The sequence below is a fragment of the Cebus imitator genome, unplaced genomic scaffold (assembly GCF_001604975.1).
Source record: "Cebus imitator isolate Cc_AM_T3 unplaced genomic scaffold, Cebus_imitator-1.0 Scaffold72, whole genome shotgun sequence".
Classification (NCBI taxonomy): domain Eukaryota; kingdom Metazoa; phylum Chordata; class Mammalia; order Primates; family Cebidae; genus Cebus; species Cebus imitator.
The window spans coordinates 1492468-1507509 of NW_016107387.1; the positions used below are offsets into that span (position 1 = coordinate 1492468).

General features: G+C 43.6%; 1 protein-coding gene across 6 annotated transcripts in view; it reads right to left on the reverse strand.

Annotated features, from left to right (window-relative positions):
* Nucleotides 1-14316, reverse strand: part of ARHGAP44 (Rho GTPase activating protein 44) — a 219697-nt gene extending 205381 nt beyond the window's left edge. For 3 of the 6 annotated variants that reach the window (XR_005200822.1, XR_005200821.1, XR_001826152.2), the window contains exon 1: nucleotides 13920-14300. Coding sequence is in view for 2 of the 6 variants with exons in the window: in XM_017531386.2 (XP_017386875.1) it covers nucleotides 13920-13972 (53 nt within the window). In the remaining 4 variants the exon portion in view is untranslated. Of the gene's footprint in view, nucleotides 1-13919 lie in introns of all 6 variants that reach the window. The other 3 variants (XM_017531386.2, XM_017531385.2, XR_005200823.1) reach the window with 2 other exon arrangements.
* Nucleotides 14317-15042: the final 726 nt, after the last annotated feature.

The window sequence follows — 15042 nt, forward strand, 5'->3', positions numbered from 1 at the left end:
AGACTAGAGCAAAGTGTTCTTATTCCATAATCAGGACCATTTGTGCTGCTTCTTTGTCTCCTCTTTGGTTTGTGAACATGGAATCAAATCACCTGAATTGCCGCAAGCACCCATTAATGTATTTTGACGGTGAAAAAGGCCAAAACACAGATGAAGGCAAAGCAAAGGAAAACGGAGAGGAAGACAGCAAGTGACCTCATCACAAGGCACCTGGACTCTTCCTATCTTTGGATGCCCTATCATCGGAATAAAAGTTCCCTTATTGTTTAAGCCACTCTGAATTATGACATCTGTTATTATAACCAAAAGCAATCCAAGAGATACAAGCGATCACGAGTTTTCTTAACTGCAGAACTTTTTAGAGCCTTAAATACAAATATAGATTGTAAATTTCTAAGATAAATTTATAGTATGCAGTATTTCCAACAGCGCTAGGATTTTTTTTTCCCCCACAGAACAAAACTTGAAAAAGAAGGAAAATTACATTCTTCAGTCCATGTATTCAAACATATGGTCTGGTCTGTGTTGCAGGAAGTCACAGGGAGAAGAGATTCAGAGCATGAATACAAGGAAAGGAGTCCCTGCAAAAGGCAAAGCCAGAGAAGGCGACTATAATTAAGATACAGAAATTTAAAAAGCAAGAGGCCTAGAGGGGAGGATCACTTAAGCCCAGGAAGTCGAGGATACAGCGAGCTATGATCACACCACTGCATTCTAGCCTGGGCAACAGAGTGAGACACTGTTTCTAAAATAAAATTTAAATAAATTGAAAAGGAGAAACAGATAAAATATAATTCAGGGATAGAGTCATGAGCCAACTGGATAGGTAGGAGATAAAAATGGACTTCCTTGAGACCAGGCATGATGGCTCACGCTTGTAATCCCAGCACTAAAGAAGGCTGAGGCAGGCAGATCACTTGAGGTCAAGAGTTCAAGACCAGTTTGGCCAACATAGTGAGACCCCATCTCTACTAAAAATATAAAAATTAGCCAGGCATGGAGGCATATGCCTTTAGTCCCAGCTATCTGGGAGGCTGAGGCACAAGAATCACCTGAACCCGGGAAGCAGAGGTTGCAGTGAACTGAGATTGTGCCACTGCACTCCAGCCTGGGCGACAGAGGGAAACTTTGTCCCAAATAAAAAAAAAAAAAAGAAACAAAAATGAACTTCTTTGAATGCCGGGAAACACTCTAAATCAATACGTAGAACCCTGGCAAATTGATCAAGGTGGGGTCTTTGATGTCACTGATTAAAGAGCATGGTCAACAACTGGATATGTTAAACAGCATCATCCCTTCCCTGTCCTTGGGGCAAGAGTCTGACTTTCCTTTTGCGCTGTGCCTCTCCCCACTGCTGTCACTGTGAACTGTCAATCAACAGAATTCCTGTTCTCTCATTGCTTCCAAGGGAAGATCAGACTTAACCAACTAAACTGTCACATGTGAATCACCTGAGTGACCCAATGACAGAAAACAATTTTGAAGCAACCCGTTTGCCAGTGGCCTCTGACGAGGCTGTCCTATTGTCCTGCCACAGGGAGAGTCTGTGGTCACTCCCAGGCTGCACTGTCCAGCTCTTCTCTTTGATTTTTTTAACCATCCCCACCCTTCCAAAAATTCCTTTTTGGCTAAAATTAGCTAGAGCCCATTTCTGCTGCTGCACCCAGAGAACCCTAACTAATCATGGGAGAACCAGCAGATTTCAGCTACGTGTCATGCAGACCAAGTCTCAAAAAGAGACCTAAAAGCCTATTAGCATATCGTTTTCTAATGGCAGACTATTTTATCCTGGAAAATGAGATCTGATATCATGTCCCTTCCAGAGCATTAAAGATAAGAGAGTTCTCACATTTAAAAGCAGGAGCCAAAGCAACTTGCAACGTATTTCTACTTAGACATTTTAGGGCCCCAAAGTAAAAATAAAATATCATTCTAAGAAAATTCTGACTACAGTTGTCTACTTTGAGTCCTGGAAGCTTTTTTCTCTCCAATAAAATACAAATTTATTTTAAGGAATTTGGAAGTTAAAGAAAAGCATAAGCAGCAGAAATCAAATCACTCGTAATCCTACCCAGAGATAAAACTTTATGCTTAATCTTCTAGTCTTTCCTGATTTCCTTCCAGTCTCTTCTACGCATTTTTAAAAATACTGTACAATCTTAACCCCGTATGCACTTAGATATGCTGTTTTCTTATTGTAAATATGTCTCTCAGCTCTTAAACATTTTTTGAATGTCATAAAAACACAAATAGTTACAACTGTGTAAATGTACCAGGATTTACTTAATCATTCCATTAATATTAGACATTTAATTTTTTATGCTTCTTTCTCTACTGCAGAGTCATTAAAGTACCATAATGAAAAAGATCAGTGTCAGAGCCAGCATTTCTAGAAGCACATCTCAAACCACCCCCCTCACCAACTATGCAACCAGTAGCAAGAAGGCACTCACCTGCTCTGAGACCTGTGTAGAAAATGGGGGAAATACCAGAACCTACTCTTAGAGTTGTTGGGAGGATTAAACAGGAAGGCCTGTGCTATACCACACAAGTGTCCGTCAGACGACACACTTAAAAATAGCATCTGTGAAAACCAAGCCAGTATGCCCTCGCATCTGCAAAGTCAACAGTGTGCACGAGACTCCCAGTGCTAAAAGCTCTGCCCACTTTTCACATTTCCTTCTTAGGCTGCACGTTTTCAGGTCCTCGTTTGGTTAATTTGTTAGACAGGAGACTGTAAGGGCTTTTGCAGATAAACTGCGGTCTCTCAGCATAGAGCTACAAAGAACTTTCTCTTAACTTTTCTGCTGAAATTGCAATAAAAAACAAAGTGAAAGAATCTTCTATCGGCAGAAATTTCACTTTATGCTCCTTGTGGTTATGGGTAGATACAAGATACTCAATTATCTTAAATGAATGTGACATTTTTATTTTTATTCAAGTCAGGAGCAGTTAATTAGCATTTCTAAAACCACCTAAACTGAAGTAACTGAGGGACTCTGAGGCAGCAGAAATAACAAGATTAGGGAAGAGAGGAGCACGAGAGGCATTTGTCTATGATTGACCTACTCAGGCCCTGGTTCAAATCTGGTTCTGCCCCTTTTAGCCTCTATTTTCCCATCTGTGAAATGGGGCTGTAAATAGCACCCAATACAGAGATGTTGCAATGAGTCAATTAAAATAATGCTTATAAATTACATAGCCCAGTTCTTGGCAACAGATGACACAGAGAGTGGCTTCTGGGGCTCTATTCCTTCAGGCCCGTATTAGGATTGGCCTCTACTTTGAGAGTAGAAGGGGCAGATATCATTTCCAGAAGAAACATTCAGAGCCAGGAAATAAATATAACTTACCATATCCTAATTTACTGCCTCTGCCATCACTGAACCATATGTGGAACTGAGCCCACAGCAGCCTGGGTCTCAGAAGAGCTGCCTCCAACCTCACACTGGCCAGTGCTGTAAGCAGCTGAGATTTGGGAGCTTTTGTTACAGCAGCTTAACCTAGACTTAAATCAAGTGATGTAATAACTATTAGGCACAATGGACATTCGGTGAGTGAAGCCATTACGATTACTGATACCTCAAGCCACTGCCTTCAGGCATGCTCTTGGCTAAATACAGAAAAACTGGGTTTGATTTGGGAAAAGAAGACAAATGGGTATCAATTTCAAGATGTAATTTTCAAGTAATAAGGAATATAAATGTAACAAAATAAATGCTTCATGTCAAAGACACTTTCAGCACAGCAAGGAATAGTGGTAATAACTGTCCTTTATTGAGTGATTATTACAACCAGGGGTTATTCCAAGGATATTATATTTATTCTCTTACTCAACCTCGACAATAATCCCATACAGTAGGTGCATTCTAGCACAGTAGGATTTCTGTTCTCTTCATTATTCCTCTCCCCATTGCAGAAAGGGCTTAAAATAAAAAGTTAGTTTTGTTGGGCCGGGCACAGTGGCTCATGCCCATAATCCCAGCACTTTGGGAGGCCATGGCGGGTGGATCACCTGAGGTCAGGAGTTCGAGACCAGCTCGGCCAATATGGTGAAACCTTGTTGCTACTAAAAATACAAAAATCAGCTGGGCATGGTGGTGCACACCTGTAATCCCAGCTACTTGGGAGGCTGAGGCAGGAGAACAGCTCGAACCCAGGAGACGGAGGTTGCAGTGAGCTGAGATCCTGCCATTGCACTCCAGCCTAGGCAACAAGAGTGAGACTTCATCTCAAAAAATAATAATAATAATAATTTTGTCATGAGAATATCAGCAAAAGTTTGCTGTCCTCAAAGTGCTCCCCTCTGAAGGAGCTGACCAATTATTCTGGAGGATGATGAGAATCTATAACCACTCTCCTGTGATGGAGACAATAAATGACCTCCTCATACCTGAACATCGGAGGGTAGGGCAGAGCAGAGAGAACTGTAGATTCAAAAAACAGTCATGCACAGTGGATGCGGTGAGAAAGAAGACTGCTGGAGATTCAACAGGGGTAGAGGTTCCCTGTCTCCAGGCACATCCATGGGACTAATACTGGCCCATGAAAACCGAACATAAGTGACGTTTGTGAATTTCAGGCCCAGCATCTAAGAGCCAGTATACCCCTTCTATATTCTCTCTTTACCTTTAGCACTGACTGAAAACCACATGCTGAGATATTGGGGTGGAGGGGAAAATGGATAGACTAGATTCCAGAATCACACACGGAGGAGGAGAGCTGTTCATGGGAATCCTCCTGACTCACATCACATTCACATGAGCTTAAAGTAAGCTTTTTCTATGTTAAGCCCCTGAAATTCTAGGGCTCATGTGTTATCACAGCAGAGCCTAGCCTATCCTTATATAACATGGAAGATGGAAGACTGGGAAAAGAACAAAGTACACACCCAGGGAAATCAGGAGGAAAAAATCTGAAAAAAAGCAGAGTTTAGTAGAAAACATACATGCTGATCAAAAGCTAATGAGAAAGAAATCTAAATGAGAACAGCCCAAAGCTAAGAGCTGACTAAGGTAGGGAGAGACTTCCTCTGGGGCAAAACTTTTCAAAGGGAAAAAGAAAAGAGTATATTAGTAATGACAATGGAAACACAATTATATACTCAAAAAGAGTTTAATTAATTTAAAAATCATAATATAATGAACGCTTTTCTAAAAAATATATGTTATTCAAAGTGACTCAAGAAAAGATAGACAGCGTAATAGTCCAATAACCATTCAAGAAATCTGAGAAACTGTCTAGAAAACATCCTTGGAAAGTTGTTTCCATCTTCAAAGAACGAATACTTCTCTATCTTACCATTCCACAGGAACAAAAAGAACATCGGACAACTCATTTTACACAATTAACAAAACATGACAGACATGGGGAAAAATATTCAAATGCTTTCATTTATGAATGTAGAATGCCAACATCCTAAATAAAATAATAAATTAAATCAAGCAGTATAGAAAAAAAATGAACACATCCTAGTCAAGATTAATCGTAGGAAGGCAGGGAGAGTTCAATATTTGAAAATCTATCAAGGTTCAACACCCAAAACACATGACTCTCCTGGGTGCTGACTCTATCATTGATGTTTCAATGATGCCTGGAACATAGGAGTACCCAATAGATATATATGGAATAAATTATTGTGATATTAAAATGAAAGAAAAAAACACATTGTGATTATCTGCAAATGCCATGATAAATCAAATTTAACTTTGATGTCAATGAAAATCTCCAAGCGAAATAAGAAAATTATGCAATATGTAACATAATTAAAAAACAAAATTTTACATCAATCATCATGCATTTTAATTGAGGTTAATAAAATATGAATGCCCACATATTGCCACAATATTTTAACACTGTTCTACATGTCCTAGACAATGCAAATTACATGAGAAAATAAGTAAAAAAACTGGAGAGGAAAATACAAAATTATTATTTGCAAAAGATACTACTGTCTACCTGGAAAATCCCCCAGATTCAATTAAAAAAAAAAAGTATTTAAAAGTAATGAGATAGTTTGTGAAGGTGGCCGTTAAAATAATTACATAAAAATCAACAACTTTTCTACATTCCACCAACAAAGAGTAAGAAAAAACACATAATTTAACAAAAGATTCAAATCACTGAAGCTTCAGTAACAACACTGACAAATTACCTATAAGTAAAAGCAAAATTGTATAGGAGCAAAATGGACAATTATATAATACTTTACAGGATTATAAACAGACTTAAATAAACATACCCTATTCCCAGATGAGAATTCTCATGATACTCAATATTGTTAAAATGTCCGTTTTTCTCCATCATAATATATGCTTTTAAAAAGTAATACTGACAGACAATAAACAAATGAACACAGTCAAGAAAACTGATCAACTTTCTTTCATAATGGAACAATTTGGAGGTTAACTGTGGGTAAGACACAGCATGATCCTTAGGCAAAGGCTGTTGAGCTCTAAAGACCAAGGAATGGGCCTGGTTGAAGCTGAGCTGAGGGGTCCAGCCTGACTCCACTCCCACCCAATGGATGGGGTCTCATGATAAGGATTAAGCCACCACTGCTTATCTGGATAGCTGAGCCTATCTTAAATTCCTGCCAGAACCAACAGACAAGAAAACAAACTAGAAATCCTAAAAAAAAAAAAAGATAGTACACGAAATTTTTTAGTACATAATGATGATGATACTTCTATTTCAATATGGTGAGTATGAATTACACTATTCAATTTAATAGCAGGGTAATCAATTTTTTTAAAAAAACCTAAGTATTATACCTAAGCCATGTCATACATCAAAATCAGTGACTGACATATTAGAGATTTGAAGGTAAAATGAAATTATTATAAATAGTAATAATTAGGCATATTTATATAATCTGTGTCTGGGCAAAGTATTCCCAAACATAACATTGAAGAACAAACCACAAATCAATAGACTTAAGATCACAAAATGTTAAATTTATCTATGGCCCAAAAAAAAAGGACATGCCACAGAAATTTTTAAAACCTGTAGGGAGATGTGTGTGGCATACATGCTTAACATATTAAAAATTACCTTAACATCAATAAGAAAACAATTGTGAACATAACTTTAGAAAAATGGGGCAAAGACATATGCAGGCAATTTGGAAAAGGCAACTAATGTCAAGAGAACTTTAAAAATGTTCAACCTCACTAAAAGAGGGGAGCCAGGTGTGGTCTCACATACCATAATCCCTGCACTTAGGGAGGCTGAGGCTGGAGGATCGCTGGAGCACAGGAGTTCAAGGATGCAGTGAAAGTGTGTGAGAGTGTGTGTGTGTGTGTGTGTGTGTGTGTGTGTGTGTGTAATATACAGTCACAGCCTTAAAAATTCATATATTCTTTGACACAGCAATTACACTTCTAAGACTTCATCCTAAGAAACTAAATTCATGAGAACTATTCGCTAAGTGAGTAGCAAAAGAAAATGAGTTAACTATAGTGAAATATTGTATAGCCTTGAAAAATTATGCTGAGGATAAATAGTTACTGACATGGGATCATATTCAAGATGTAATATGAAGAAAAAAACAGGTTACAAAACAGTACACAGAGTATAGTCTCTGTTCTTTTTAAAGAATATATATATATATATATATATATATACATATATACCTATTAAAAACTGAAAGACTATATCCAAAATATTAACTATGGCCTCTGAGTAATGAGATTATAGGTGATTTTGTTTTCCTTTTTGCCCATCCATAAGTTTATGATTTTTCTACCATAAACAAATATTACTTATATAACCAAAATGAAGGTTAAAAAAAGTAAATTGAATTCTGTGGGAAAATAAACATTTATTCTAAAAATAAGCTCTAAAGTTGGAAAATGAAAGCAAAACATCTGCTTCCTGGACAGAAAGAAGAGTTTGAAATTGCTAGACAGCCACAAGCTTCCCGAAGGCGGTGGAGTTCCAGGTGCCAGCTCAATTGGATGCCCCGCACCCAAGGGAAGAGCCCTGGCTCTCTGACTCCCCCCTCAACCTCCTGTCTGACCCACAACTACATCCACGCAGAGCTGAAGCATAATTTTATTATTTGCTGTCTTTATCAAATAGCATTTGAAATAATCTGCTCTTATTAATAAAAGGGATACTTACTAATCCCCTCTAAAAGGAATGAGACCATAAATTACCCATATATTCATATGGCTACTGATTCTCTTTCTCCAGAGGAAAAAAAATGGTCCTTATTGCCCATCATTAAAAAAAAATCACTGATAAATTTCTTTGATGGAGACAAAATGGGAAGGAAAATGATTAATTGCTATTTAAGAGAATGCCTTCCTCACAATGACTTGCAGGTCTGGGATAACAGAATTCTACAGGAAATCCAGGCAGCTTCAGGCTGACTGCCGAGAACAGCTCAGCAGAAGGTGAAACCCAGGCAGACCCACAAAGTAAGGATCTTAGAAGATAAGAGCAAAGAATATTCTCCCCAGATTTGCTAGCCCAGAAATCAGTGGGTCTGTTATCCCTCACAGATATACAGCACAACAAGCAGTAAGAGCTGGGCTTCCACAAAACTCTAATGAAGAACTTTGCTCTGAGACCCATTCGATGTGCACAGTGCTCCTTGGGGTACAGGTTTGGGTCTGCCCAGCCCTGCTGGGCTAACAGGAAGCCCACGGCAGGGCCAGTGTTGGTTGGGCAGGTCTAATTCACAGTAAAGGAAATAGAAGGGAAGGAACAAAGAAAGCAGTCCAATGCCAAATTTGGAATTGGTTCTGATTTTTCCCTCATGTCCTATTGATTGGGTCATGGCTCTTAGAAGGGCTACTACAGGGCAGGGCAGTGTCTCAGGGAAACCTTCAAGGAAAAGATCCTCACTGACTTTGGCAGTTTTGGTCCAAACAAAAATGTCTGCAGCACCAGTGCGCCTAGAGGCTGCTGCGGCCTCAGCACCCAGCTCCCAGGCTCCCCACCCCTGGCTCATGCCTGGGCCTCTGCAGCTCAGTTCCAAGAGCTGCACAGCAGCAATGATATTTGCAAAGCTGTGTACCAGAAACCAAGCCGGCTTTGCAGTATATGCAAAGCAGTCGAGGAATAGAAAGCAGGGCTCCAGAGACAAAAGTTCGTCTTCACCCCCCAACTCATAGCCCCTAAATCCATACAATTCAACCCAAACCAACAGCCTTCTCCTTCCCACACCCCCACAGCTCCTCACCTACTCTCAGACACTTTATTTATTTGTTTGTTTGTTTGAGGCAGAGTCTCACTGTCACCCAGGCTAGAGTGCAGTGGTGCCATCTCGGCTCACCGCAGCCTCCACCTCCCGGGTTCAAGAGATTCTCCTGCCTCAGCCTCCCAAGTAGCTGCAATTATAGGTGTGCACCACCACGCCTGGCTAATTTTTTTTTTTGTATTTTTAGTAGAGATGGGGTTTCACCATGTTGGCCAGGCTGGTCTCGAACTCCTGACCTCAGGTGATCCACCCATCTCGGCCTCCCAAAGTGCTGGGATTACAGGTGTGAGCCACCGTGCCTGCCCTCTCAGATACTTTAAACATTACCCATTTTAAACAAGAGCACAAACCCCACTTGGACCATCACTGGGCAGTAGCTGTTGAAATCATTTCTAAGAATCGTTTTCTACTTAGGAGGCCAACATTATTTTTGGAAAACTGAATGGGAGTTGGAGAAAAGTAACAATGAACCATCTCAACCATTTGTTGAGCACTTCAGTGGACCAGGCCCCCTCCAACCTCATGACAGCCCTCTGAGGCTGGGGCCACTATGAACCCACTGCGCAGACCGGAAAAAAAAAAAAAAAGTCCTTTTCACCAAATCAAGGTGTCATTACTTCTTCCATTTTCTTTCTCTTAGTGGGTTCTCTTGGGTGCCAAATCTTAGCTCACGGCTTTGCTCCACCCAACACAAACCAAATGTCACATCCAAGAAAAACACTCTGTGCCTTTCAGTATACTTCTCACTCCAGCAACCACTAGACTCTCTTGAAGGTAAAACGAAAAATGATGCCATCAATCAGGCATGAACTAAATTCTCCCTTAAATCTTGCTCTATCCTTCCAATGCCCAACAGTGCAGCTGTTCCTCTCTCCTCTGAACATCATCACGACATTAAAGAAACATGCTAACAGGAGATTTCCCCATCTTTGAACTACTTCATAATCCTCCTCTATCTACAGCACATGGATCTTTTGTTCACTTACTCATTCCATTGCCAAAGAGAGGCAGAGGACCTATTACTACATAGGGCAGCATTAGGGCAGTGGTCCCTGCCCCCAAAGAGTTTAAAGTCTGGTGGGGAAAGTAAATGACAAAAGATAAAAATTATTATACAAGTGAACCACTATAACCACAGCATGCTTTTAGAATGCAGGTTCCAAGCAAACAGGAACCTTCTTTACCCTGTACTGCATACTCCCTGAACCAGAGCAGTATCTGGCACACAGTAGGCATCTAATAAACATACACATGCCATAGTGCATATAATTCAATAACAGTCGTCACATTTGCCCAGAGATACTTGTAGCTCGTTATTTCTTAAGCATTTCCTAGTGCAGAGCACTGCTAGGTACTTTTCAGAGGTTATCTCATGTTATCAGCACAGCAGATACCACATTACCGCAGTGCAATCCTGATGACTCCCATTTTGCAAAGAAGAAAATTAACGTGCAGGGAATCAAACTCAGGATTCCATAGTCAGCAACAAACTAAACCTGCCCCAGTGGAAAGCCTGTGGTCCTAACCATGAGGGACACAGTGGCCAGGGAGTGCTTCCCAAAGGACAGATTGAAGCAAAGGGACAGAAAGAAGAAAGTTCAAAGCAGAAGGAACATGTGCAGGCTGGGGAAACAGACCAAGGAGGAGCTGCAACTTTTCTCAGTTAAATACAATGGGTTTTACCAAATCTTTTGATAGTTGCTGACGCCCTCAATATGCCCTGGATGTGAGCACTTCAAGAGAGAGTACTAGTAACCCAATAGAGTATGTTTAAGTAGGGCAACTCCTACATTGTTAAAATGACTTAAAGTTTTATATTCACTCCAGAACCTGCAACTTAGGGAAGGTGAGCCGTGAGGAAGAGCAACTCTCAGGTCCATTTCTTAGTCCTCCCTCAGAAAGAGGAAAACTTCAGAAAAACCACAAAGATAAAAATCAAGCGCTTTATAACTGCACACCTGAAGTCCAAATTCCAATCCTATGCGCTTCTACTGATATAAGAAATTAACAAGCAACCACGGACTCTTTTACCCCAATACTCATAGGATCATGACTCAAAACATTCTCAATAATAGAGGAGATGCTGCTCCTCTGGCTAACCCTCACGGACCCTGGGGTAAACTGTTTTAATCTCGGCAATAAACATCGATTGAGAGTCAGTAGACTAAACGGCATTGCGCTATCTACACAGGCATACGACAGCAATCAATATATTCTACTGGAAGCAGACAGACAAGAAAACAAAAAATTAAAGCATTTCAATCAGTGATGAGTGCTGTCCAGAAATGGAACAATGATTAGCTGGAGGTAAATAGGGGAGGAAGGGCCTGTTAAAGTCCTTGGAACCAAGACTGAAATGATGAGAAAAAGCTACTTGGAAGGAGGACATCCTCAGCCAGGCAAAAAAAAAAAAAAAAAAAATGAGACAGAGAGAGAAAAAACAACAAAAACAAAATGGAAATAAGCTAAGTGCTTTGGGGGCAAGAAAGGCCTCATGGCTAGAGCTCCATGAATGTGGAGAGAGTAGAAGAGATGAGAATGGGGAGAAAAAGAGTTAAGAAGAAAGGCCAACCAAGGATGGTCCTGTAGGACCCCGGCAAGATGTGAGAGGCTAAGTGCAATCAGGTATCACTGGAAGCTTTTCAGCAGCAAGGTACCATGAACTGGTTTTCGCTTTAAAAGGTTTGCTCTGGATTTCATCAAAAAGATACAGGCTGGCCCTCACCTGGTCCAGTGCACACAACACAATGGCTACCAACGGAGAAAGAGGCAGAACTCATCCATATGCCAACATCCACCAGAGTCCCAACAAAGAAGAGGAAAGGACCTCTTGGTCACCAGCTGCTTGGACTTCCAAGGACGTGCTCTCAATACATAAGACCACTTTTTCTGAAATCCAACCTCCTCTCACCATTCTTCATTCCCTCCATGGATGAGGCTGAAAAATAAGATACGATGCCATGGCACAAAAATCTCCCCCATTTAAAAACAAGTCTTGAAAAAAAGAATTGTGTTTCAGGAAAGCCAGGGAGGAGGCATAAAGAGGCTCTGAACATTTAGATTCTAGCACTGCACAGAAACCCCAAGACCAAGAGAAACCAGCAAGCAAGTCTAGTGTCAGGGGCCTCCTGGTCACTTGGCTGGTCTGAGGTGACACCCAATGCCCGCCTGCAGGGTGATGAAGAAGCCAAGACATGAAACACGCGTCGGCTTGACTGCCAGGCTAAACAACCAATACCAGGAAACACTATCTCGGCATCCAACACATCAAAAGGCAGTCCACGTGAGGATCTATCTGTGGCAATATCATGCCAGAAATCTGGGCTAATCTGACTCTGCTATTCATAAATTCCCCCTCATGTTAAAGCACATGTGTTTGGGAAGGAAAAATGAATCCAAGTCAATTTTAGACATTGTTACTTGGAAACCATCTGGAGTCCCTGGAAGCATAAGAAGGCACCGCATCCCTGCCCTCAAATGCCCACTGTAACTAGGGCAGTATGTTTAGATGGGAGTTTAGATGTCCTCTATTCCCCAGGGATGTCCCCACCCCCATCCTACCAGGTGCCAGTGCAGGCTCCACTTCCCACCCAAGAAAGGTATTCGGTTTCTTGGTAAACCTAGTGGAAAGCCCTCGATGTGTTGAGCTTGCATTTAAACTGCACCCAAGGCCGGATTCTTTGCTTTCTGATTGCTTTAGAGCTGCACACCTGAATTCCTTTGCCACAGCAGCAACGGAAATCCCTCCCCAGGAGCAAAGGTTCCAGGAAAAAATCCCCTCTACCTAACGATCCTGTGTTCAAAGAATGTCTAGTCTTGGGAGAGAACCACCAGGATTTTTATGTAACCTTAATAGATGTTGGCACCCCGCAGAGGCGCTCCTGGAGTCCAGATGTAGCCCATTTTCACCGTGATGGAAGCAGGAGGGGTCTTGTGGTTTCCCCAGGCCTGACTCTTCTGACTGAGGGGCCTCTGTCCCCTTCCCCTACCTGGCTGCGGTTCTCGGCTTCTCTCATCTTCCCGAGGACTTGGGCCTCCTTTTTGCAGCCTCCCTCCCTCCACTGAAATCAGTCCTAACACCAAGCAGGCAGCAACGCCATTCCACCAGTACCTTCCTTCCTCTCCCACCGCTCAACCTTTCCCCCCACCAAACGCCTCAGGAAACCCGGCCGGGAAAGTGATCCAGAACCTCCTACAGTCATACTCCCTGAAAACGAACGCGGCGGGAGGGGCAGGCCGACCAGGCCCGGCCCTTTCCCTGGACCCGGGAGCAGCCCTGAACTCGGCGCATGGGAGGGGAGGGAAGAGATCTCCGGAGACCCACTGCGGTTCGGCTGCCTCCAGCACAATCAGAGCAAACACCTGTTTCCAGGAGGATACCCGGCCAGAGGGAACAGGGAGTCCGGGGAAAGGCTGGGAGGACGAAGCGAAGGGGCAGCCGGGGACGCAGGTAAAGGATGCGTCACACTTGGCGCTTGGCAACCGGAGCCCGGAGCAGAAGGCGGCGGGAGAGAGGGGCTGCGGGGTCTGGGAAGTTCAGGGAGGAGGGGGTCGCGCCCGCCAGCGGCGTCTGCGGGGAGCTGGCGCAGGGAACGGACGGCGGGGAGAGAAGGAAGGAGGACAGGAGGCCGGGCGGGCTCCATCACCTGCGCGCCCCGGCGGATGCAGCCTCGCGGGCGCGCACCGGCCCCGGTGCCCGCGGGTGACCTACCTGCCCACCGTCTGGTTGGCCAGCTGGCGCATGCGATTGAACTGCTTCTTCATCGTGGCCCGGCTGCCGCGCTAGCCCGGGAGCTGGGGAAGGACTGAGCAGCCCGGAGCCCGCCGCAGGGTTACATGGCTCCCGCGCCGAGCCTCCCGGGCGGCGGCGGCGGCACTGCGGGGCCTCCGGGAGCCGTCTGGCCCGCGCGCAGCTCCCTCCCGAGGGCACCGCCGCCTACTCCTCCTCCCGCCGCGCCGCCTCCTGCCGCATCCCCCTCGCGCGCGCCGCGCAATGCCCGGGGCAGAGCAATGCCCGGGGCCGCCCTCGGCGCCGGCCCGCTCCGCCCGGGCTGCCTGCCCCCAGTCCCAGTCCAGCACGGGGACCCGGGAGTCTCCGCAGGCTGGCTGGCCGGCTGGCCGGGCTGTCCCCGTGCGCCTGTGCGGAGAGCGCCGTGCATGCCGGGACTTGTAGTTTCGCGCCCCCGAGCCCACCTTTTCCTCTGTCCAAAGTTTGCAAGGACAGTGGAGAGCGGAGGTGGGAGAAGACTGCGTCGCCAGCAGCTCTGCACTTTAGCATTCGAGTAAGGGAAACGTTTTCCTGTTTTAAAAATGGCAAAGTGGGACCAAGAATATAACAGCAAATAAAGAAAGTGAGCATCTGTCTCTCATTGTATTTTTAGTGAATGTGAGGCATCAGTGTTCTGAATTCACAGAAGGGAGATTTATGCTAGCAGATACATGGCTGATAAAACTGTATAAGGTCACCTGATTAATGGTGAGGTTCAGGGTTAAGCTTGAAACACAGGAACTGACAACAGATTTTGAACCAGGCACAGCTTGCCTCGCGGAAGTCTGATTCTTTATTTTTACCAAACCCAATAGGTAACCAGAACCAATACAGATAGTGACATTGTGTTTACTGGCCCAACCTGTCTGAGACAGCTTTTTAAAATAGCTTAGATGCCAGTCTCATATCTCGTTCCATTTCCCTTTCACCACCAGGAAACCAAGAGGCATCAGCTGTAGCACCCCCGCCCACCCCACCCTCCCATCCCAGTGTCCTGGACCACAGCATCCCACTGGCATCAGCTGGCTCCTTGAAAGGGGTTGTGGCTTCTTCAGTCTCTATCCTC